The sequence below is a fragment of the Phalacrocorax carbo genome, chromosome 5 (assembly GCF_963921805.1).
Source record: "Phalacrocorax carbo chromosome 5, bPhaCar2.1, whole genome shotgun sequence".
Lineage (NCBI taxonomy): Eukaryota > Metazoa > Chordata > Aves > Suliformes > Phalacrocoracidae > Phalacrocorax > Phalacrocorax carbo.
In genome coordinates, this window is record NC_087517.1 from 13980941 (window position 1) to 14003076 (window position 22136).

The 22136-nt window shown below is 41.1% G+C and overlaps 1 protein-coding gene across 1 annotated transcript in view; it reads left to right on the forward strand.

Annotated features, from left to right (window-relative positions):
• TFCP2L1 (transcription factor CP2 like 1) overlaps window positions 1-17809 on the forward strand; it is a 38036-nt gene extending 20227 nt beyond the window's left edge. The window contains exons 4-15 of the mRNA XM_064451240.1: window positions 430-535; window positions 812-918; window positions 1509-1661; window positions 2819-2929; window positions 4657-4748; window positions 6171-6219; window positions 6316-6409; window positions 7298-7388; window positions 8047-8147; window positions 8965-9107; window positions 11208-11259; window positions 11713-17809. Coding sequence (XP_064307310.1) covers window positions 430-535; window positions 812-918; window positions 1509-1661; window positions 2819-2929; window positions 4657-4748; window positions 6171-6219; window positions 6316-6409; window positions 7298-7388; window positions 8047-8147; window positions 8965-9107; window positions 11208-11259; window positions 11713-11750 — 1137 coding nt within the window. The 3' untranslated portion in view covers window positions 11751-17809. The remainder of the gene's footprint in view (window positions 1-429; window positions 536-811; window positions 919-1508; window positions 1662-2818; window positions 2930-4656; window positions 4749-6170; window positions 6220-6315; window positions 6410-7297; window positions 7389-8046; window positions 8148-8964; window positions 9108-11207; window positions 11260-11712) is intronic.
• Window positions 17810-22136: the final 4327 nt, after the last annotated feature.

Genomic DNA, 22136 nt, shown 5'->3' on the forward strand with positions numbered 1-22136 from the left:
GATATACTGAGGTCGGGACATGGTACAGACAAATTAAATATTACCCCCATGTGAGCTATTTTGGGTGTGGAGGCAGTATAGTGATGCATGTGATTACATGTGATATAGTGATTACATGGCATGACACCTAAGGTTAGGTGGACATTGCTATAGTGCTTCCAGACCAAATCTCAGAAAGCTATACAGAGCTGCATTATGCTGTGTAGACATGTGCTGTGAAGGGGAAAGTGTGTTGCTCTCTCACTCAGGGGTCCCTTACGAATTTTATAAACATGGTGATGGGTCATTTAAGTAGACCCTCTGCTCCCCTCATGAATGGGGGTGAGAAACATAACAGATCAGGTTTTGCCTCTACACTGGAAAACCAAAGTCATCTCAAGAGAAGGGCCTTTGGATCACATTGTTCATCATGCCATCTTTTCTTAACAGAGCATAATTCGTGTAGTTTTCCATGATCGACGCCTGCAGTACACAGAGCATCAGCAGCTCGAGGGCTGGAGGTGGAGTCGGCCTGGGGACCGCATCCTTGATATAGGTGAGACTATTTCATTATGGTTCCTGTGCAGTGTTTGGAAGCAAGGTGCTTCTATACGTATTATGTATGGTGTGTTTGCATGTGTGTTTAGGTTTCTTATATCCTACTCTCCTAGGAATCCTGTATGTCTTTGGGTGGGAAGGAGATCTAGCACTATAGGTCCCGAATAGGTATATCATTGGTAGCTTGGCTTTTCACATGCATCTTGTAATTGTACGGAAATGCTTTCTCTCTTCAATTTAATATTTTTAAAATTTTAGGGGTTTTCTTCTACAGATATTCCGCTGTCAGTTGGTATCTTGGATCCCAGGGCCAGCCCCACCCAGTTGAACACTGTTGAATTTCTGTGGGATCCATCAAAAAGAGCCTCAGCATTCATTCAGGTAAAAGAGAAGTGATATTCCTTTAGTAAATACAATGATGAGATATTTTACGAAGACTTGGAGAGCTAAGGTAGCCAGGAGATGAAGAAAGATGCTAATGATAATATACAAACTCAAGTGACAATCATGTATAATTAATTTGTAGGATACTTGGTAGCTACTTGCTAGCTTTGGAGTACTATTTGCTACAGCTAGGATTTTCTTTTTTAAAAAAAGATGGATGTTGCTTTCTAAGCATGAGTTTTGCCTGGAGGAAACTGTTCACAACCTGTTAGTTTTGTTTGCTTTCCTTTTCATGAGTGTTTCTCATCCCAAATGCCAACTATCTGTTTTTAATCTGTATGTGGGATTTACTTAAATAAAAGGATGCTTTTCCTGATGCCCTGTTTCTCTCTGGGCTCCTTGTTCTTCTAATTGTTTTGTCCTGAGGAACAGAAATGAAAACATTTTGAACTCCTCTGCCTCTCTTAGTTTCTCAGGAAGAGCCAAACCCTCATGTTCAGGCATGTTGCAAGTTCAGGGAGTCTGAAATCCAGATTTGCACAGCTTCCAACTGTCTCCAGAGATGAGCACAGCTTTTGTTTTGCCAGGTACATTGCATCAGCACAGAATTTACTCCACGGAAACATGGAGGAGAGAAAGGGGTGCCCTTCCGGGTACAAATCGACACCTTTAAGCAGAATGAAAATGGTGAATACACAGAACACTTGCATTCTGCCAGCTGCCAGATCAAAGTGTTCAAGGTATGAGGTAGTTTTAGCTTTGTCATCAACTGAATTAGGCAAAGACACAGGAGCATGCATGGTTTTTAAACTGTGTAGGAGTGATGCAAATAGTGGGGTAAAACAACAGACTTTTAACTGGGTGCACTTAAGATCTTAAACAGGACTCTTGCACACAAAGTGACATAAGTCCTGAGCAGCTACACAGCAATTCTAGTTAAATTCAGATGACCCAAGTGCTGCACTAAGACTTATGCCAGTCCATTGTGCCTTGAACACTATATAAATACTGAGATCTCTGCTGTGTGGACGTAACAATAATAATAATGATGATGATAATAAACCCCCCAACAACTCAAACCACAACTGGTTGGAATGAAAACCCACTAGAGAGGCATCAATGCACAAAATAAATTTCTGTGGAATATAGACAAGTGCCCTCTAGAAGGCATTGCCCCTCACTAGTTTGTGTCTGTAAGATGGTGTATTGCAAACTGTACAAAATATGGTCCACCTTCTCGGGAACATTGAGGCTACTGGTTTAAGTAATTTTGAGTCAACATATTCTACTGATTGCTATTCAGGATATCCACTATATTTTGGTGCTCCTAGGCAATCAAGACAGCATCTCCAGTTTCTTTGATTCAATCCTCCATGAACAGTGACAGTATAACTTGGGGATCTTAAATACCCTTTGCTGGTTGCAGCAGAGTTCCTCTCCATGCGACCTGGAGGAGAGAAAGATGATTCCGTTAATCTCTGAAGCTCCTAATTTGGGCATGGCAGACCCGTAGTCACTTAACAAGATTTTCATAGGCCTGTTTTCTCAAAGGCTCTGCTGCTCCAGTGTTTCCTGTTCCTGGAGAGATGGTAAAAATACCAGTTGAAGTGCATAACTCATGGGGCTCAAGGTCTGAAATAGTTGGTATCAAATCTCAGGGCTATGGTCAACCTATTTTGGAATTGCAATATGCATTAATGGGGGATGTTGTAGAAACAGTAGAGATGCTTGACTAATTTTTTTGCCTAGAAAATGCAGATCTGTTCTTGTTCCATATGGAGAGTCCCCATAAATCTTAAGGAGACTTTTGTGAACTGATCAGAAAAAAAGTCCATTGGCCTCTGTCCCCAAACTTGTAATACTTGGCATAAGGGAAAGCTTGTGCTTGTACTTATAGCCTAAAGGAGCAGACAGGAAACAGAAGACTGACAGGGAAAAAATGGAGAAGAAGACCACCCAAGAGAAGGAGAAGTATCAGCCTTCCTATGAGACAACTATTCTCACAGAGGTAAAGCATTTTAGACATGTGCCATACTACTTCAGCATGTTGCGAGATAGATTCAAGAGAAAATGCAGTCTAACTGAGTCTTGGAGTTGGTCTGTGGAGACACGTGTGCCCAGATCTGACTGAAAATGGGACCTGAGCGAAATCATAAAATGTCTCTCACTGTTGTTTATAAAAGATGCCAAAGTTTCTTACGTTTCAGGGTATAAACCAACTCTTAACAGCCTAGCTTTAAAAGAGGAGTTTTCTCGACCTTCTGCAGTGCTCCCAGGCACTTGTCATGGCACTTAGATGACACTTGTATTAGGTATTTTCTTCGTAACTGTCTGGCAAAAGCTCATGTTGGAGATGAGGCACTTGAACAGATGAATAGGCTGTCTGAACAGATTAATAATCTGTTTTTCTGTGAATGTGCCTATGAAGCTACTATTACATAATAGATCTCAGAAGATTCTGTCTTGTACTCTAGGAATACCTTGAATGTCTTATATTCTGATGCACCTGGTGTAGAGATATATGTGTTTCTACGCCTCCCTGCCATTACTAAGATGTATATATAAGCTTACCCCAGGCTGCAGAGTTACTAAGACAGTGGTTTAAAAGTGCTGTTCCGTCTCCCAGTGGAAATGTTTTGTTGTTTGATTTAGTTCTTGGTTTTTTATGAAGTGGCTTGCCGGACTTCTGAAAATGAGTTTTTCCTCAATTTAAATAAACTTCCTGTTTGTAAGAACCAGTCCCTCCCACTCAATTTTGCTCACGTTGCCATGAGTGACCAGCGTGTTTTCTAATTCAACCTGGTGGTTGTTAACAAGGCTCTTGTGTACACAGACCTAATTCTACTGAGTTGGCAGATCCCAAACTCTTCCTATGAGCTCTGATGCACTTTGACATATTGCGTGGGGAAATGTGGGTTGCCAAAGAGTTAAATATTTGCTAGTGCTTGTGGAGATGATAAAATATTTGCTCGTATTTGTGGAGATGATAAAACTCCAAAGCTATGCTTGTCTTCTTTTTATCATTGCAAACAAGGATAATACAGAGCATTTTCTTGACTCTTGATGGCAGGGGGTTCCACAGGGCTAGATTGCTCTTGCTGATTACAGTGACTTAAATTCAGAACAGAGGCACCAATTCTAGCTGGGTTACTCTGGTTTTACACTACTATAATGGAATATGGAGTTTGAGCTATATTTGTGAAGATGTTTAGTAGCTTTATGTCTATCTGTCTATCTTAAATTTTCTCTCTGTAATACCCTTTTATAACTTGAGCTCTTTGACTAATAGCCAGAGGTTTTAACAGGCTCGTTCAAATTCTCTTTCACTGGTATAAACCTGAAACAATGCCACTGGAGCGTATTTGTCACCCTTGCCTGGATTTAATTAGGGCTTTATAATTGAGACCAGGGGTATTTCTGTATCATTGCTGCCTTCAGTCTGAGTTGACACTGGCATTGCTCTGACTTACAGCTGTGCACACTTTGGCCCAGTGTTATTTGGGGACAAGCTTTGTGAAATGGGAGAAATGTGGAATGCACAACTGGAATCAATCTGGCCCCCTGACAGCCTGCTTGGAGAGCGGCTTAGAAAATCCATGGCCTGTCTCCTCCTCCCAGCAGGAGTGATGAGCTGAAGTCAGTGGCGTGGCAACAGCATGAATGTGGTATGAGAGGAGAATAAAATCCTTTATTTCCATCCTTATGAAAGTATCTCCACTGCCTTTCTTCCAACAGTGCTCTCCCTGGCCAGATGTGCCTTATCAAATGAACAATGCTCCATCTCCAAGCTACAACAGTTCTCCCAACAGCTTCAACCTTGGAGATGGGTATGTAACAAATAAATGCTTTATCTTTCCTGTTGATATGGTAGCCTTTGTGTGCATATGTTTTGTGTATCTATGCTTTTCATACCCTGGAAGAAGAGGTCAAGGACCACCCTTCCTAGAAAGTGCAAAATTAAAAAAAAAAAAAAAAAAGATTTTTAAAGACTTTTAAGATCTTCCAGCCAGGAATTCCCTGTAATGCAGAGTACTATTTGTATGTTCACTGCTTATGGGACTTGATCAGAGGACCACCAGGGCAATTTCCTCTTACTCTTCTGTAGGGGTGAGAGAACACACCATGTCCTGTACCAGCAATTCCCAGTATCTTCTGACAAGAGTGTTAGAGGCTTTCAGCCTTCAGCACCTCTTCAGAGTTGGTATTTCTTCCATCTTTTCTGTCTTGAGGCGGTTTGGGGTGCTGAATTCCCAGTTGAATGGGATTTAAAGAAACTCTGTCTGGAGCAAAACAGCCTGGGTTCTGAGGAGCTGTTCCAGAACAAAGGATTAACAGAAGGCATGTTTAATTCATTAATATACCCATCACAAAGAAGCAGTTTTAGTGGTCCTGAAACACCCAAGATGATAGCTGATGACAGAAATACACAGCACAGTCTTTCTGAGTCTCCCTGCAACATATTTTCCCCTAGGAATTTGGCATAGGCCTTTCTTTTCCTCCTCTAGGACTCTACAGCCTTGTTGCCTTCCCGCACAGCTCGTTAATTAATCAGTGTTCTATCACAAATTTTCAATGAGCAACCTCAACCTATGAATAAGGATAAACACTGAAACGACAAAAAAGAAGAGAGATCTGTTGAGCATTTTCTTCCAGTGGTAGATTATTAACTCTCTGGGAAAATTCTGTCTGTGTTTTGGGAGGGATTAGTAGAGATGTGGTTTTGCCTAATACAGTTAAAGTGCAATCTACTATGTTTAAATTAGGTTTGCATTACAAGGTTCTTTATTAAATTTTTGCAAAAAATCATTATTAGAGAGTGGATTTAGTTAGGTGATCTCTGGCTCATAGAATGTTTCAGTTCAGCCACACTAGTATGTCACAACTTCTTTGCTTACATGGCATCACATTAGTGACTAACCTATGTAGAAAAGCTTGAATGTGGTCAGATCTGAGTTTTTCTCTTACTGTTGAGCAGGACCTCAATTGACCAACAAAAGGCTCAAGCAGAGTTTTTTGGTGTGTGTGGGTTTTGTCTGGGTTTTTGGGTTTTTTTTGTGTGTTTGTTTTTTTCTTTTATTGGTCCAGTTTTTTTACACCTTTTTTCTAATCTGATCGAGAAAAAAAGCCAAATTAGTATGTAAATTGTGACAGTTGAATCAAATGGAGGAAGGGGAAGAGGATGGACAATGCAATGTAAAATTTAAAATAATGCTTTTTTTTTCTCTTCCAACTTTATATAATTTTTTTAGCAACAGTTCTCCAACCCACCAAGTGGAGCTCCTGCCTCCCAGCAATGATGTAAGTACTTGAGATCATGTTAATGTGGTGCTTTTCTTTTTTAGGACACTGGTGAACAGTTCATTTCAAGACCTTCTTATTCTTTTTGCAATGTAGCATCTCCTTCCTTCTGCTTCTATTCAAGATGCCCAGCAGTGGCTTCATCGTAATAGGTTCTCTCCATTCTGTAGACTCTTCTCAAGTTTTTCGGGTGAGTTTAAAGAGTCCAATTATTTTGTCTTTATTCTCTTTTGTAAGTGCAACTCATGCTTCATATCAACAGCATCTGCTGCTGGCCACTGTTGATGGGATCACTGGTATGATCCAGTGTGGTTGTTCTTTTGTTCTAGATTAGTTAGTATTTGCCCAAACAGTTTGTAGAATTATAGAATAAGTTAAGACAGAAGAGGATAAGTTAAGATGGAAGGGACTTCTTGAGTTCATTAGGTGCAACCCCCCTACTTGAAGCAAGTCCAGGGCCTTGTGCAGTTGCATTTGAGTATCTCCAAGGTTGGCAATTCCACAATCTCTCTAAGCAACCTCTTCAAGTACATGACTACTCTCACAGGGAAAAAGTTTTTTCTTATACCTAATCAGTGTTTCCCATCTTCCATCTTCTGTCTGCTGCCTCTCATCCTGTCCCTGTGCACCTTTGAGAAGACTCCGGCTCCATGTGCAGCTCCATCTTCACTGTACCCTCCCATTAGGTAGTTGTAAACAGCAGTAAGATGATGGAAGGGGGAATTGTTAAAGATGTTGAAACCTTGAGGAGCCTCTCTCTGACTTACATCATGATTAAACAACCTGGTGAACATGGCCATTAGAGAAAATTGGGCCATTTAATGGCCAGTGTTAAATATCTAGCTTGTCTGAGTTGGCTAGAGTATCTCCCAGTGCAGCACTGCTCTTTTGGCAGCTTCTAGCTCTCTGTTTCACAATGATTGATTTGCAACCTCTCTGAATTTGCAACTCCTCTAGGCAAATCTGTCTGATTTAGCTTTGTGGATTCTCTTCCCCTGCCCTTTCCTGCTGCCCATACACATAATCTGGAGCTAAGATTTGCTTAACTTCTGAAAAAAAATCAATTTGAAACATGTAGGTGCTGACTTACTGAAGATGTCCAAAGAAGATTTTGTTCAAATCTGTGGGCCTGCTGATGGAATTCGGCTCTTTAATGCAATCAAAGGAAGGTTTGTACATCTTCCTTCCTATTTTTTGTTATGGCAGCATCTCTTGATAATTTCAGTGTTAACTAGAAGTTAATCCTGGAGCTGTAGCATTTAGACCTCATTTTAACACTTCAGACAGGCCATCTGAGAGGCTGGAGATCACAATGGTACTCAAATCCAAGCACAGCTCAAAAATGTTGCTGAAATGAAGCATCATAATGTGTATCTCTAGTGGTTTATTTGCTACCAGCTGATAGCTTCCATCCACTTCATATGAGACACAGCCTACAATACCCTGTGTTGGTTCTCCATCATAGGTAACAAACCAACCAACCAAGCCTGGAGCCTCAAATGACTCTGAAACTTACTTATATGGCAATAACATAAATTCTCCAGCTGGGCAGGATTCAAACAGTAAAGGCAGGTATAACGAGCTGCTTGGCAAGTGCTGTTCATTCTTATCTGATCCTGAGGATATTAAGGTGCTCTGCACTGTACCACCATCTCCCAGGGGGCCCTTACTAGACCTCCTAAGACATCGAGTCACCAGCAACAAGACTATCCCTTAGTTTGTTATTTATGCACAGCCTGAATGTTTCCATCTGTCAGTGTTTGCTGGCTGACTGGAACAATTTTAGATCTACTAGGTAACTCACTACTGTTTTTTAATAATCCATAGAAATGTAAGGCCCAAGATGACAATATATGTCTGTCAAGAACCAGAGCAAAACAGGTCTCATCTCCACCAAAAACGAGAAAATGGAGATGGCAGTCTTTGTGGTAAGTTTTTATGTGTGGATTTTGTTAAACACTTACTTATCTGGTGAGAATGCTGCTTTCTGTCTGAGTTTCCTGCATGGGACACCTTGGTGTCCTTCATGTTTAAAAAGGTCCTGTTTATCCCAGTTCTGACACTGGTTAGTTTCAGGGCTGCAGATTCCAACTGGTAGTGTCCGCCTGGGAAACAGACCCAACTTTCAAGCTACCTGAAAATGTTAGAGCAAAGTCTCTACTCAGTTCAAATGAGATTACAGGTTGTCCTCAGTTCTTCCACATAACATTAACTAGGCACAGCTTTTCTACTTGGTTGTTTCTATCATTTGGATTGGATTTAAAAAATAATGCTGTCATCTACAGTTATTTGACACGTTGTAGTCTTTAGTTTGTGCCTATGGGATAACATCTAATAAAATACTATTGTGTAACGTCATATCATGTGTTTTACTGTTTAATTGGATTTACTTCAAAATGTCAAAATCAGTAAAAGTAGATTATCCATAAATATTAACATCTTTATGAGAGGGTTTTTTCAGTGGCCCATGACACATGTTGTCATTAGTCCCTGTGTTTTCTTCTGGGCAAAAGTGACGTGTGCTTTATTTGCCTATTGCATCCAAATACTGGGTATTTTTCTACAAATTATTGAGCTGGATAGTTGAGGGCTGCTTTGAAGGTACTAAGCTTGTTTATCGACTGTCAGGATTTGAACCTTGATCTTAAACCCATGTGGTTGTTGATATTGAGCATCTTGGTGTCATCTGTAGTTGTTATTCTGTAATTACTCTGTAATTCTGTAACTGCTTTCAACTTGTTGCAGTATATCATGCAATATTTTTGGAAGAATTGACCACACTGGAATTAATCGAGAAGATTGCAAACTTGTACAGCATTTCTCCACAGCAGATAAATCGAATCTATCGGCAGGGACCCACAGGGATCCATGTATTAGTGAGCAATGAGGTAAGGGGTTAATGCAAACTCTGTCAGAGCTGTAACAGTTGCCTGACTTCTTGAAGTTAGAATGACCTTTTAAATTATGGAATTAATCTTCAAGGAAGCTTTGCAAGGTTACTAACTCCAGCAAGTTAAAGCAAATAATTAAAGCAAATAATTAAAGCAAATAATTCATGCAGACCGTTGATTTTTGTGTGGTTTTAAGATCTTTGATTTGTAAAAGAGTTTGTTGTGTTTTGTTTTGTTTTCAAGAAAAAAATATGGGTCATTTCCTTTTCATGTTGACTACTTAAACAAATTCTGAAGTAAGGATCTAAAGTGAGAACCTTGAAAATTGAATAGGAAAGTTTCCTAAAGAAGGCAAGTTTGAAAATCTTCAGGGCAATTAGACTTACATCTTGGCCAGTGATTACAACCACTGTCTCAGAGTCAGTGTGTAAGTGCACACTATGATTTCATGGACCTCTGCTAGCTGTTTGTGCCCCATTATATGAGGACTTAATTTAGATTATTCCATTAACTTGCAGGTTAATGGTGAGTTGCCTTTCTTCCTCGTTTTTCCCCCACTAAATTACTTACTCATTCATGCACCAGAATCACTTAAGGAGCTTCATTTATAAGAAACATTGTTAAAACAAATGAAGCAGAGCATACGTCTCAACTGGAACCTAAACTGAAGGTTGTAATGCTTATTCCTAAAGTCTCCTTGCTATTTCAGCCTGATTAAATCTGAAACCTTGATGCTTTATGGATGTAAAGTGCTTGGAGGCAACTCTTGGTAGGGGAATTGCCTGAACCAGCTTGGGTATAAGGCTCTAAGTATTTAAGTCAATTATTAACAATGTCTATTGCTTTTTTTAAATAATTTTTTCTTGTTCTAGTGCTGTAGTGGCACTGTATGAATGTACTTCATGCATCATTAGGCACAGACACACAGACTGGCCAGTGAAGTTTGATTTGTGGGAGCAGAGGGTGCACGTTAAACCCAAAAGAGAATAGGGAGATTAGTCTAAGATGAAAAGGATATTTGGTGTGAGAACTTACAGCTGGAAAGTGCTCTACTTGAATGATATTCAATAGCTAGGAGAAGGCTTTTGCTTAAAGCTGGATTTTCTGAGCTGATCAGGGAGGTTCTGGTTGTCTCCTCTCTGAAGTTAGGTGTCCAGTATCTGCTCCAACTGTATGAGATACCTCTTGAAGGCAACTCACCTCCACTGTCCCACACGGCTACTCTAAGGTGGGAGGAAACATTGATGAAGGATGAAGGTTAAATGAACATTTCAGATTGGATCTGGAGTCAGCTGAATCTCTTAACTCACCAATTTAGTTAGGGGCCTCACTAGAACCTGCAAGTGTTCTGAAAATCTAGTTGTTTCTCATGAATAACTCAAATAGCTTTAGATACTGATCTTACTTCCCATGATCTGCCTTGCTTCTTACAGCAGTTTCATTAAGATTCTTGTGCCTCAACAAAATGCAAACAGGTAAATAATTCCTACAAGCACAGCATCTATATTAATGTCTGGTCAAAATAACCAGGTGGACAGTGCTGAGATGGCTTTGTAGTAATAATATTCCTTTATTCAGCAACAAGTCCATTTCTCAGGGCTAAACACCTCTAGGTATTATCCCAGATGCTCATGTAAGTTCAACAAAGGTTCATGGTTCAGCTGAATGTGTGTGTGCATTACCATTGTGAGATTTTAGGACAGAGATTGTCTTCATCCAGTTTAAACTAGTGTAGCTTCACTGAAGGCAATTAAGAGCACAGTCTTTAATAGACTAACTGGAGTTGTATAAGAACTTTCAGGATCAAGAGCTGCAAAGGGGCTGGTAAAATGCTGAACCAGCCAGATCAGTTCCAGACGAGCACTTTAGTATAAGCTTCTCTTAAGCACATTAACAGCACCAAGGACCTTAATTAATCAGTCATGTACTTTAATAATCTTATGGTCAGGGTTACTCAGGATTGTGTAGGACTAGACATCAGATGCTGTTTGATAACTCTCCTCTAAATTCTTCACTGGCACTGAAATGAACCTGCATTAAATTGCTAAAAATATTTTGTTGCTAAAAGTATTTGGCTTTTTTCCTTCTGCCCTTCAGATGGTGCAAAACTTCCAAGATGAATCTTGTTTTGTTATCAGCACATTAAAAGGTAGGTATTGCTGCCACTATTACATGTAGTTCTAAAGATAATTTCTCCTTTCAGTTGCACTAAATGTTATCACAAATTTGGTGCTGTTATCCTGAAAAGTTAAGTAATCTAATTTAGCGTAAGTCAAGGTGTTGCATCAACTTACGCTATGATAGACTGATCTATGCTTTCCTCTCAGTTACACTTTTAATATAAAACTTTCATAAATCCATTGGTACCACTGACATAAATGAGCAGAAAACCTTCTAGTAAAATGATAAAAGATGACGGTTAGTATGTTGTATTTTTTTTATATAAATGCTTTGACCTAGATTATCAACATCGATTTTCATGAATTGGTTGTGGAACAAGAATACAAACTATTGCAGGCTACCTAAGAAGAAAATCTGGAGTTCTGTATCTGTCCTTTTTTCTAAAAGCAATGAAAAAATGCTTTGCACTTCTTTGTTACAGCTGAAAGCAATGACGGCTACCACATCATTTTAAAATGACCGTGCTGCACAGAAAGACTTTAAGAGCCTAAAATTTAGTGCCTCACTGAGATTGCTACAACCTAGACTGGAAACATGAAGAACCTTCTGGATAAAATGCTCCTATGAACTAAATATTACCAAACAGCTTAAGGAAAAACTTGCTTTTACAGATATACATTTTTGGTGGTGTGTTGCTTTGTTTTTGTTTGTTTTGAAGCTGGAGCTGAGAACATCCTCAAAGCTTGTACATGTTTCTTCCTCCCTCCCTTCCTCTTCAGCCTTAAAAATTGGTGAAGTTTCTGCTTATTACTTAGAAACATCTGCCTTGTACTAAAGAGAAATGAAAGATAAGCAAAAACCAATTCTCTAGACCCCTCATGGTTGGATGAATTGATTTGTTTACTGCTCTGAGTGCTTTCAACACACACCCTGTTGCTGACGGACATGGGCTCCCTGGGGCTGCTCTGTTACTCGTTGAGGTGGAAGGCTTGGGGCTAAATCTAGAAACAGATTGGGCAATGCAGAGGATGGATTTGGTGCCCAGTTCTCACCCAGAGTGTCAACCCTGGAAGCCTGCACTTAGCTGCTTTTCACCTGTAGATGTGCTCAAAGTCCAGGGACCTTGGTCTGTTCTGACACAGCTTCTGTAATACCAATCCAACAGAACAATTTTGTGGGGTTTGAGGGGGCACAGACAACCTGAGGCAGGCAGTTCTGTACCATATTATATCTGTAGCTTTAGAGTAGTCTCCTTGAAGGGAGTATATGAAGGTTTTCTGAGGAAATGTTTTGAACATTGAAAGTTGTAGAGCTCATGACAAATTCATACTATGGGTTTATTCTACTCTACAAAGCATTGATTAACTGCTATCTTTACTATAACTGGGAATTAGGCTTAATAATCTTAATTATTTATCTTTCTGTTATCACCAACGTAAGTAAAACTGAGTTTTGATTGAGTCCAGGTAATGGATCATCTTAGTTGCCGCTTCTTATGTTCTTGCTCTTTCACTCCAGACTCCTGTTTCCAATATCTGCAACTATGGTCAATCAACTCCACCCTCCCTTGGTCTTTTGGGAGGCCATATAGGCTCCACTAAGCTGAAAAAGTGGCTTTCACTGATGTCAAAGGCAAACTGGATCACACCCTTCTTGCACGGATGGAGCACTTTCACTTTTGGCAGTTAATTAATAAGGCTGTTTCCCAAAAAGAATGTCCATATCACATCAAATTCTGATACCTGAACATTTAATTTTATCCCGAATTGAGATGGAAAGCTGAAATACCAAAAATTTTCCTGGAATGGAAATTTTTCAAAAAATGAAAAACTGTCAGCTGGAAAACACTGAATAAAATGTTCTAGCCTTTTGAAATGGAAACATTTAATTAAATCCATTTGGCCCTTAAAGCATCATCAGTTTAAGCTACTGTTGCAGACCTCAGAAATTACCATTCAAGTGCCTTGTGTGCCATGTCTCCCTTGGGGCCCAGCCCTTTGGCTGGGTTACAGATCCCATGATGCTCTTACCATGGGTTAGTCAAAGGGGGAATGCGTCATGAAGGCTGGAGGGGTGCCCAGGAGCCCATCCTTCTGGGAAAGAGGGGGACATGGAGCCTGTGAATTACAGCTCCCAGCTGACACTGGAGGAATTTGGACAGACATGGACTGATATTTTTCTGACAAAAATGATGTGTTTCAAGTTTTCCCAACAGAAATAATCAGCAAAATATTGAGAAAAGCAAACTTTTTTTTCATTAAAAGCATCGTTTTGCACAAAAAACCCCACCCATCCCCACTGATTTATTTTTTACACCAAAAATAATACAAGAATAGAAAAATCATGTTACAATGGGAAAACCTTCAGCCAACCCAGCTAATTAGAGTAACATTGCTTACTTAGGCACGATCTTGCTGAAGTGCCTGTCCTAGATGCTCCATGAATTGTAGTGTTTCTCCAAAAATGATGCCCAGACTTTAGGAAATGGCAATTCCTCCCCCTGAAGTGAAGAAGCTTGAGGCTCCTTTGTTGAGGACCTGGTTGTGTAGGTGAGGAAGTTGTAGCTGGTCTCCTGGAGCGAGGGAGGTCAGACAGAGAAGCTGTGGGGAGCTTTGAAGGAAGATATGCCTTTGTTGAGGATGGGAAATGCCATCTCTCTGAGAGGAAGGTGAGGCCATGTCAAGCTCAACTCTACCTTGGTGCCTGTGTTGCTTCCCTGGCTCTGCAGGCAGCTCTGCACTGCTGTGCATGTGGAAGGAGGCAACTGGGGAGATCCCGGTCCTGGGCACTGAGGCAACCAGGTTGTGGCCGCACAGTTACAGCTGCCCTCCAAACAGGGAATAAATTCCAGCTGTGTTTGTGAGTAGGTGGGACAAATGTGCCCCTATGTATCAGGAGCTGTTTGGTTTATTTTGTGGAAAGTACTTTAGAAGATGTATGTTGGCTGTGCTTTTGCATCCTGTTTTATGATACTTGCCTAATATCTGGTATGGCTGTTGTTGGCATGCAACTCAGAGAGGTCAATCTGACCTGATGAGAAGGGTTTGAAAAGGACCTTGGAGTTGCCAGGAATATAGCCTGTACTGTATCCACTTATATGTGATAGCCCTGTAACTCATGGGACATAGCAATACTGAAACACAGCAGTGTGAAGAAAGAACAAAGGTAGCTTTGCTCCCAGAGTTAGGGACTGAGAACTGTTTGCTTACTTTAAAAACAAAACAAAAAACCCCAAAACTTGTTCTTGATTATTTAAAAAACAAATCTTGGCCATAAGGAATTATATGCAAAATGCCCTATAGTGTTTCAGTAACACTTGCTTGATTAATTTTGAACAAAAATAACTCTCTATTAGGGCCTTGTTATATTTAGATTTTTAAAAATAAAAGAATTTTATACTGGTATGAGGGTGAATTTGATGATATATCTTGTTCTCCTTTCCATGCTGTAAGAAGGTATACCGGAGTAAACAATCACATAGATTATAAATACTGTCCTACTGGTAGGCTCTACTGTTGTATCTATGTTAGCCTGTTTGTAAAGCTGTATAAGTTTAGTGTGTGTGTAAGGCCTATGCTTACCTGACAGAGTAGTTCTAGTCCTTGTTGAACCTCTCTAGTCCCAGCAGAAATTTGGAGGATTGTGCTCAGTAACATAGAGGTCTGTGAAGACACAGCACAACTGGTTTGGTGTCTAGGAGAATGCTGAGTTGGAAGGGTCCCATAAGGATCCCTTAGTCCTCCTTGCAGGACTACCTAAAACTAAACCATATGACCAAGAGTGTCATCCAGATGCTTCTTGAACTCTGACAGGTTTGGTGCTGTGGCCACTTCCCTGGGGAGCCTGTTCAAGTGACAAACCACCCTCTTTGTGAAGAACCTTTTCCTAATGTCTAGTCTGAACTTGCCCTGACGCAGCTTCATTCTGTTTCCTCATGCCTCATCGCTGGTCACCACAGAGAGGAGAGTAGCACCTCCCTGTCCCCTGCCCCCCTTAAGGAAGGTGTAGACTGAGATGCATCTCTGGGTGTTAGGAAAACACGTGGCACCCTTTGCCCTTGTTGCCTGATGCTGAGTAACCAACAGGTGGCTGTACATGGGCAAAGTGGCCATGAATCATTATGACTGAGTGGCTAATGCAAGTGGTCAAAGCGATGTTGGTGTGAGACTGGACCGCTGACCAACCTTCCCCTCTGCCTCCCAAAAACACAGAAGCAAACCATTGCCCTTTTGAAGTGGGTGAGTTTGTCCATGCAGGAAGCAAGCAAAGCCTTCAGATTTATGTTAGTGGCTTATGTGAAGAGTAGAAGAGAGAGGCTTGTCTCACCTGTGTAAGTGACAGGTAATCTAGCTAACAGCTTAGACTCTTCCTGTGGTTACAGATGGTCTGCCATCCCTGGAGAGACTCATTTGCCCTATTTGAGGATGTGACAGCCTCCAGAAGGAATCCTCTGTCTCCTCAAGACTGGAGGAAGCACAAATGATTAGTCTGGGCTAGATGTCTAAATTCTAGATAGGCTAAAGGCAAGGGAGATGAGTAGCTCCCCCTCATCTAGATATCCAAAAGGGTTTTGCATTTACTTTGCTCTTAAGTGCCTGTTACATTTATTCTTGTCCTTTTTTTTGTTGCTGTTGTTGCTCCTATTTCTTCTTTTAAAAGTAACAAATGAAGCCTCCTGTTCCAAGTGATTTAAATGAGACTTTTTTTTCAGCTCTATATGTGAAATTTGTATAGCAGACCTTTATAAGCTCTGGGTTTTAGGATTGCAATGAATAGTGTGGTATCCCAAACTGTCCAGCTCTTAGGTTGCATGTGTGGCAACAGCCACTATAAGTAGAAGTGGGCTTGCTGGGGATGAGAAGGCAGAACCATTATACAATTAAAAACAATATGACTCCAGCCAGTACTCCTAAGTTTGTGTCAGAACTGTACTGGCTGTTTGAAATGATTTCTTAAATTGCAGCATTTTCTCTGGCAACTGAGTAAATTGACGCAGATCAGTTAGTACGACTCCGGTGATGGTCTGAGAACTCATAGGAATGCCCGTGATACACAACTGCAGGGCGTGGAAGGGGCAAATAATCTAGTGATAGAAATTTGTGCCATCTGCCTGATGTAGCATAACTGGTGTTATTAAAATGAAATCTTGTTCTTTCAGCTGGCCCTGCTTGGTTAATTGGCTAAAATAGAAGTAATAATTAAATGTGGAAAATATTGGAGTTCTCATTGTCTTGGTGTGAAATTTAATGGGCTGAAGTTTCAAGATCTGCATGTGGTAAAAGGATTCTTGCAGTTGAGAAGTCCTGAATGGCATTCTCCTTATAATGTAACATATACATATTTATGCGCATATATATACACACACATACATACCATACTGTATCAAAACATATATGTGCTGAGTACTTGTGTTCTTTGGCTTTAACGGTACTCTGCTTTGTTTAATTGCAGTTCAATGTAAAAGACAGCGGTTGATCAAGCTTTGAAACCCAGCCATTCCTTGGGTAGAAATGTAAAAGTCCATAATAACGACTCTAGGTGATTTGGACATGGTACACTTGGAGTTGTGTAAATCCGATTAATTTCTGCAATATAAATCCTAGGCCTTGGTGAAGATGAGCATATTCTTGCACTAACACTACAGTTCTATATTGCAGCTTCTGAAAAACAGTTACACTAAAAGAGAAGTAGATTGCCCTACACTTTGTAAACTAGTAAAAGCTACTCCCTAAGCAGAACAACCGTATGATGACTTTCCTAGCTTGATGTTGTATTGCTTAAGTATTGGCTGTAATTCTAACAATCGTTGGGTGGATGACTGGGACAAGTTTTTTTAATTTGTTTTTGGGTTTGACTGTTCTTAAAAGAAATATTTGTATTCAGACCGTAGCTTCTCTTTCTTCTCCAGTTATGAAATGGTTTAACTTTATGCTACTAATAGAAATATTTTCTTAAGATTATAATCTGTTTGACAGCACAGGGTACTCAAAGTGGGGAGTGTTCGTTTGGCCTTGATCATCACTACTGTGGGTGAATATGAGAAGGCAGACTGGAGGTGTATCTTAACAACCTTGCCTCTGTTTAAAAAATAGTTAAGGTGGTGCCTAATTTTTTGTGCATTTCTGATTTGTACCTTTTTTTTTTTTTTGCCATTCCCTCAAAATTCTTCTGCTCCCTGGGGGGGACATGCATTGGTGAGCAGCTGGTATGTCCATCTTTTTTAACTAGCCTGCTGTTGTCCCAGTTTTCTTGGGGTGAGTGTTTATCTTTCAAAGGGCATGGGGAGTTACCTCTCTTCGCTGACAATGCAGCCATTTGAGACAGGTGATGCTGACCACAAAGTTGGTGTGATGGGCGAGGGTGAGTGGAGGTGGGTCGATTGGAGGCTGAGGCATACCAGTTGTGAGTAAATACTGCCACACTCTTTGTCTTTTCGTTTGTTGGTTTTTGGGTTTTTTTTTTGTACATGAATTAAAAAAGCATATTTTGCACTGTCTCTTGTACTGTTGTGCAGAAGAAACCTGTATCTAGAATCTGTGCTCCAGTCAAAATGCAAATAAACCTGTTTGTAAGAAGCACGGGTTTTGCCTCTGCTTTGCTTGGTGTGGATGTGCACAGGAGAACCTCGACATTGGCTCCTCCTTGGCATGCAGCTATAAGGTGCTGGGCACCCTCTCAAAATGAGTGGGATTGGAGTTTGCAAAGTGCTAATGAGAGAACATCAGTCATAGCCAACTGTCCTGCAGCGTTTTCTTCGTGTTGGGACAGACTTAATTTCTCTGCAACACAATGTGGTGACCAGCTCATATTTAATCCAGGTCAAGGCATGAGGAAAAATGCCAAATTCTTACAGAAGCCATGACAATGGGCATGTGCTTCAGTGAGAGCACAAGCTGTGTTACATGACAGCTGACTTTGGTCTTGCAGCGCTCAGAGGACACAGGCGTTTCAGAGCCAGATCCTCAGTGACATCAGAGACAAGCAAAAAGTCCTTCCTGGTAGCAATGCTCAGTCCCATTTAGCAGCTGTTAGACAGATGCTGGAAAGGAGGCAGTGAGGTCTGGACATGGAGCATTCATAATGGTTTGCCTGGGACCACTTCAGTATCCTCTAAAGGTTAAGCCATTGATCTAATGACACACATGTTCAGGAGATTGATAGATGTTCAGTGTAATTTTCCAGCTGGAGAAGATGGAGCCCAGTTTGCAAATATTGTCTTCCAGCAGTCAAACTTCGCATTAAGGCAAAGGAGAGGGAGGGGATGTACTACCATGTAAGGGTGCTTCTTAATCCAAATTTCAAACTGCAGACAGTTTGAAAGCTTGAAAGTGAGAAGCTTCCCCCAAGGTCCATTTGACCTCAAGAGCAAATTTGGCTCCTTTCTTTTGCTGAGGAAGTATTTGAATCACAAAACTGGAAAATGCAGCATGTGCCTCTGTATATATCAGTTCATATGAAAAGCATAAGGGCACAGACAACATTTCTAGAGGAAGGTAGATGAGAATTGAGTATTTTTCCATTACTGGTGACTCAGGCATCCCTGAGAAGAGGAAAGGGACTGTCTACCTTAGTTTCTTTTAGCTTAAAGTTTCACCGGAGGTAAAAATCAAGCTGTCTGAAGCCTGATATGGTGAAGCGTTCAACTGCTCTGTGCATGGTTAGGAAGCATCACGTCTCACAGAGCTGCAGGGATTCAACACGGTTTCTTCAGCTTCCGCGTAGGTCCAAGTCCACTTGCAGGCATCAGCAGGAGAGCTGGGTGGTTTGTGCTGTGATAGCAGGATGCTGGTAGGCACTCAGGGGTCCAAGACTGGCATCTGGGCTCTCCAGGGCTGGCTGGAGGGTGCTGAGTGTGTGAGGGCCATCCCTGGGGCCCTTCAGGAGGATGGGGGTAAATCCCTCCCTGAGCCGCCCAGGTGTGGGTTGCCATATCAACATCACATGTACAGGTGGTCTCCACTGAGCTCCATGCAAAATTATCCCTCTTCTCCTGTAAGCCTGACCCCTGTGGTGGCAGGGGTTGGTAAATGCAAAAAGGAAGGTAATCTAAAATTGCCTAATAAAAATAGTTCAAAGACAGGGTAATACTTCACAATTTAATTTCTGTGAGGAACATACCAAGAGAAGCTTATAAGGAACAGGGAACACACCCAGAAGTCAGCAGCAGCTGTAATGAAGACTGGACAGGAGCTGAAAAGAGCTTTTCATGAGGAAGGAGAGCCAAGACCTAAGACTGGAGCTGCTTAGCCAAAGTGTTGGCCTAATCTCATCTAAATCCTCAACAGCAAGCAAACATTTTAAAATTAATTTTCCAATTTACAAAACAATGCAGTCTTTCAGTTAAAAGGATTAGTTGCAACTATGGCGCAGGCAGGGAAATAACATCCCTCAAACTGTTTCTGTAAAGAAGTTCAATGCTTCCAGGCTTACCTGGGAAGGAAAGATTTGGCACTGCAATAATTTAGTTTTTTAATTTTTTTTAGTATATTACAGAGGAGGCTGGTTGTGCTGATCAAACTCAATTTTCAAACAAGTATAGACTTCTTTGCTCCCCAGAAGTGCATGGCCCAGGGAGGCACCCCACTGGGCTTTGAGGCGCACCAGTCTCTTGCATTTCGGGAGGGGACTAAGGTGCCAAGTTCTATAAGCCTGCCTAGGGGAGCACAACAGGCTGTAGTGCTTGTCGTGGCTCATCACAAAAAAAAAAGTCCTTCCTCCCATTTCTTGGAGAGCAGTGATGCGAATCAGGTTCTATACTCAATATTATGCTATGTTGGTAAGCTACAGCAACAAATTAAAACCACCTTAAAGCTTGTTGAGCAAGGACAACAAACAGAAAGTGAAAGAAAATAGTGTTTTAAAGAAAAAATGAAACAGCAAAAACCAGTATATTACCACCCTGGATAAAGTCCCTCCCCAGGTGAAGCATGATGTTGGAGAGCCAGATCACCCATGTCCTCGTGCTGGGGCTTGTAAACCAGCATCTGCCTGCTCACTGCTGTGGGTGTAGAGGCACAAGACCCTGATTTGTCCTTTTACCTCTGAAGATGCTTGATAGATATGTTAAAAGTGCTACTTATGATGAAAATACATATTTTTTCTTTTGCTATATATTTTCTTAATCCTAAAATCTATTTTTGACTGTTGCAAACAGTGCTGCTATCCATTTTGCAGCCCAGAAAAGCCTCAGTTCTGATTTCACTGATATCAAGTCATAAGCAAGTATGATAGAGCTGGAAAAAAGACTGACTAGCAGGAATCCAAAATTAGCCAAGCACATTAGTGACTGAGAAATCATTTTCCAAGGTAAAAATTTTGTTAAATGCTGAAGTCAAGACAGTGCTTCAGAGATGAGGGATGCTAGAAATATTGTGTTGGACAGACTGGAGGAAATGCAACAATAGGAGGAATTTCTTCACGAAAGCATTTTCAAAGCTTAGCATCTCCCAGAAGAAAAAGTTTCTGCATGGTTGGCACCACTTTGGGAATTAAGAACTCTGTGACATCACCTAAGAATTCAAGCTGTGGTAGTAAAATCAGGGAAAAATTGAGTAAAAAATGGGCACATGACCTTATGCAGGAAGAAAAATGTGGCTGAGGCTGCATGGCTGGAGCAGCCTGGGAAAGAAAAACTCAGCACAAAAGCATGGAGGCCACATACATTAAGCCAAGTGCGTGCTTCAGCACAGCTGTCCTGAGGAACAAGAACATTGTCCCAGGCAAAATTATTCCAGAACCACCCACAGTTTCCCTTTTCCAACAGATTTACCTCATTTCATGGTGGTGCTTATGTGGCTGCAACTTCTGTTTCTTGAGCAGCCATAGTTGTTTACTGCCACATGCATGGCCTGAAAGAAATAAAATCCAAGCGAGAACATGGCGATAAATTTGGTGATTGTTGGAGTAATTAGTGGGACAAAAAAAGGAGAGGCATTCTCCTTTTCTTTTTCAAAAGCTTTGGTTCCCTTCTGTCTCTGCCAGTCCCTGCCACTGGCTTTGGAGCATCCCTGCCATGTTTGCAGCAGAGGAGCTACTGTTCCCAAACAAATATGCCTGCAGCATGTTGCTCATTTAAATGCATGTCCACCTCCCGAACACCTTGCTCAGAAACACAACCTACTGACAGCCTGCTCAGGAGGACGCTTCTCTCCATTGTTCTTTAAACCAACAAAGTGAGTCTACAAATTTTGAAATGAAGGTGGGGAGGAGGGTTTTGCACTACCAGCCTCCACCACTTGGCTTGGGTGCCTGGGAAAAGGAAGTCCAAGCCTCCCAGTTAAGCTGCTGTTCTTGGTGGTTTCTGGAGGAGAGAGTCTCTCCATGGATGGTACCAGGGTGTTTCATGATACTAGCCTTAAGTGATGGCTGAAAGTGAGTAGTGGGATTGTCCCCCCGAGTCTCATCTTTGGGCACCTTTTAAATGACTAGTAGCTCTTCATATTTAAAGTAGGTTACTTATGGTTGAGTTTCCGGTTTTTTATCAGAAAATTTGGTTCACTGCTATGTAGTTAAAATTAACATCAGAAATTATGTTGTTTGGATGTTGCTTCTTTACTCCTATCTTCTCCCCAGCTAACTGACAATAGGACATGCTATTCCAGGATTGTTTGGGGAGGGGGTTAAGCCAACTGCTGATGTAAGGATGTCCTTGCTCATGTGAAGTAATGACAGAGTAGTCATTCTGCTTCATGATAGTAGCCAGTGTGTCCCAAAATAATCAGAAGGTTGTCTATCAACATCATCCATGTCTTTCTTGGCAGATAATTTTCTGACTTGACCTTAAAGACTCTCTGTGATGGAGAGAGGGGACAAGCAAGGTGAAGCCCACCTGTGTTACTTCAGAAGTAGAAGCAGGGGTGGGGTGGTTTAGTCCTGTCTCATCTGTCCCTGTCAGAGATGGAGCTG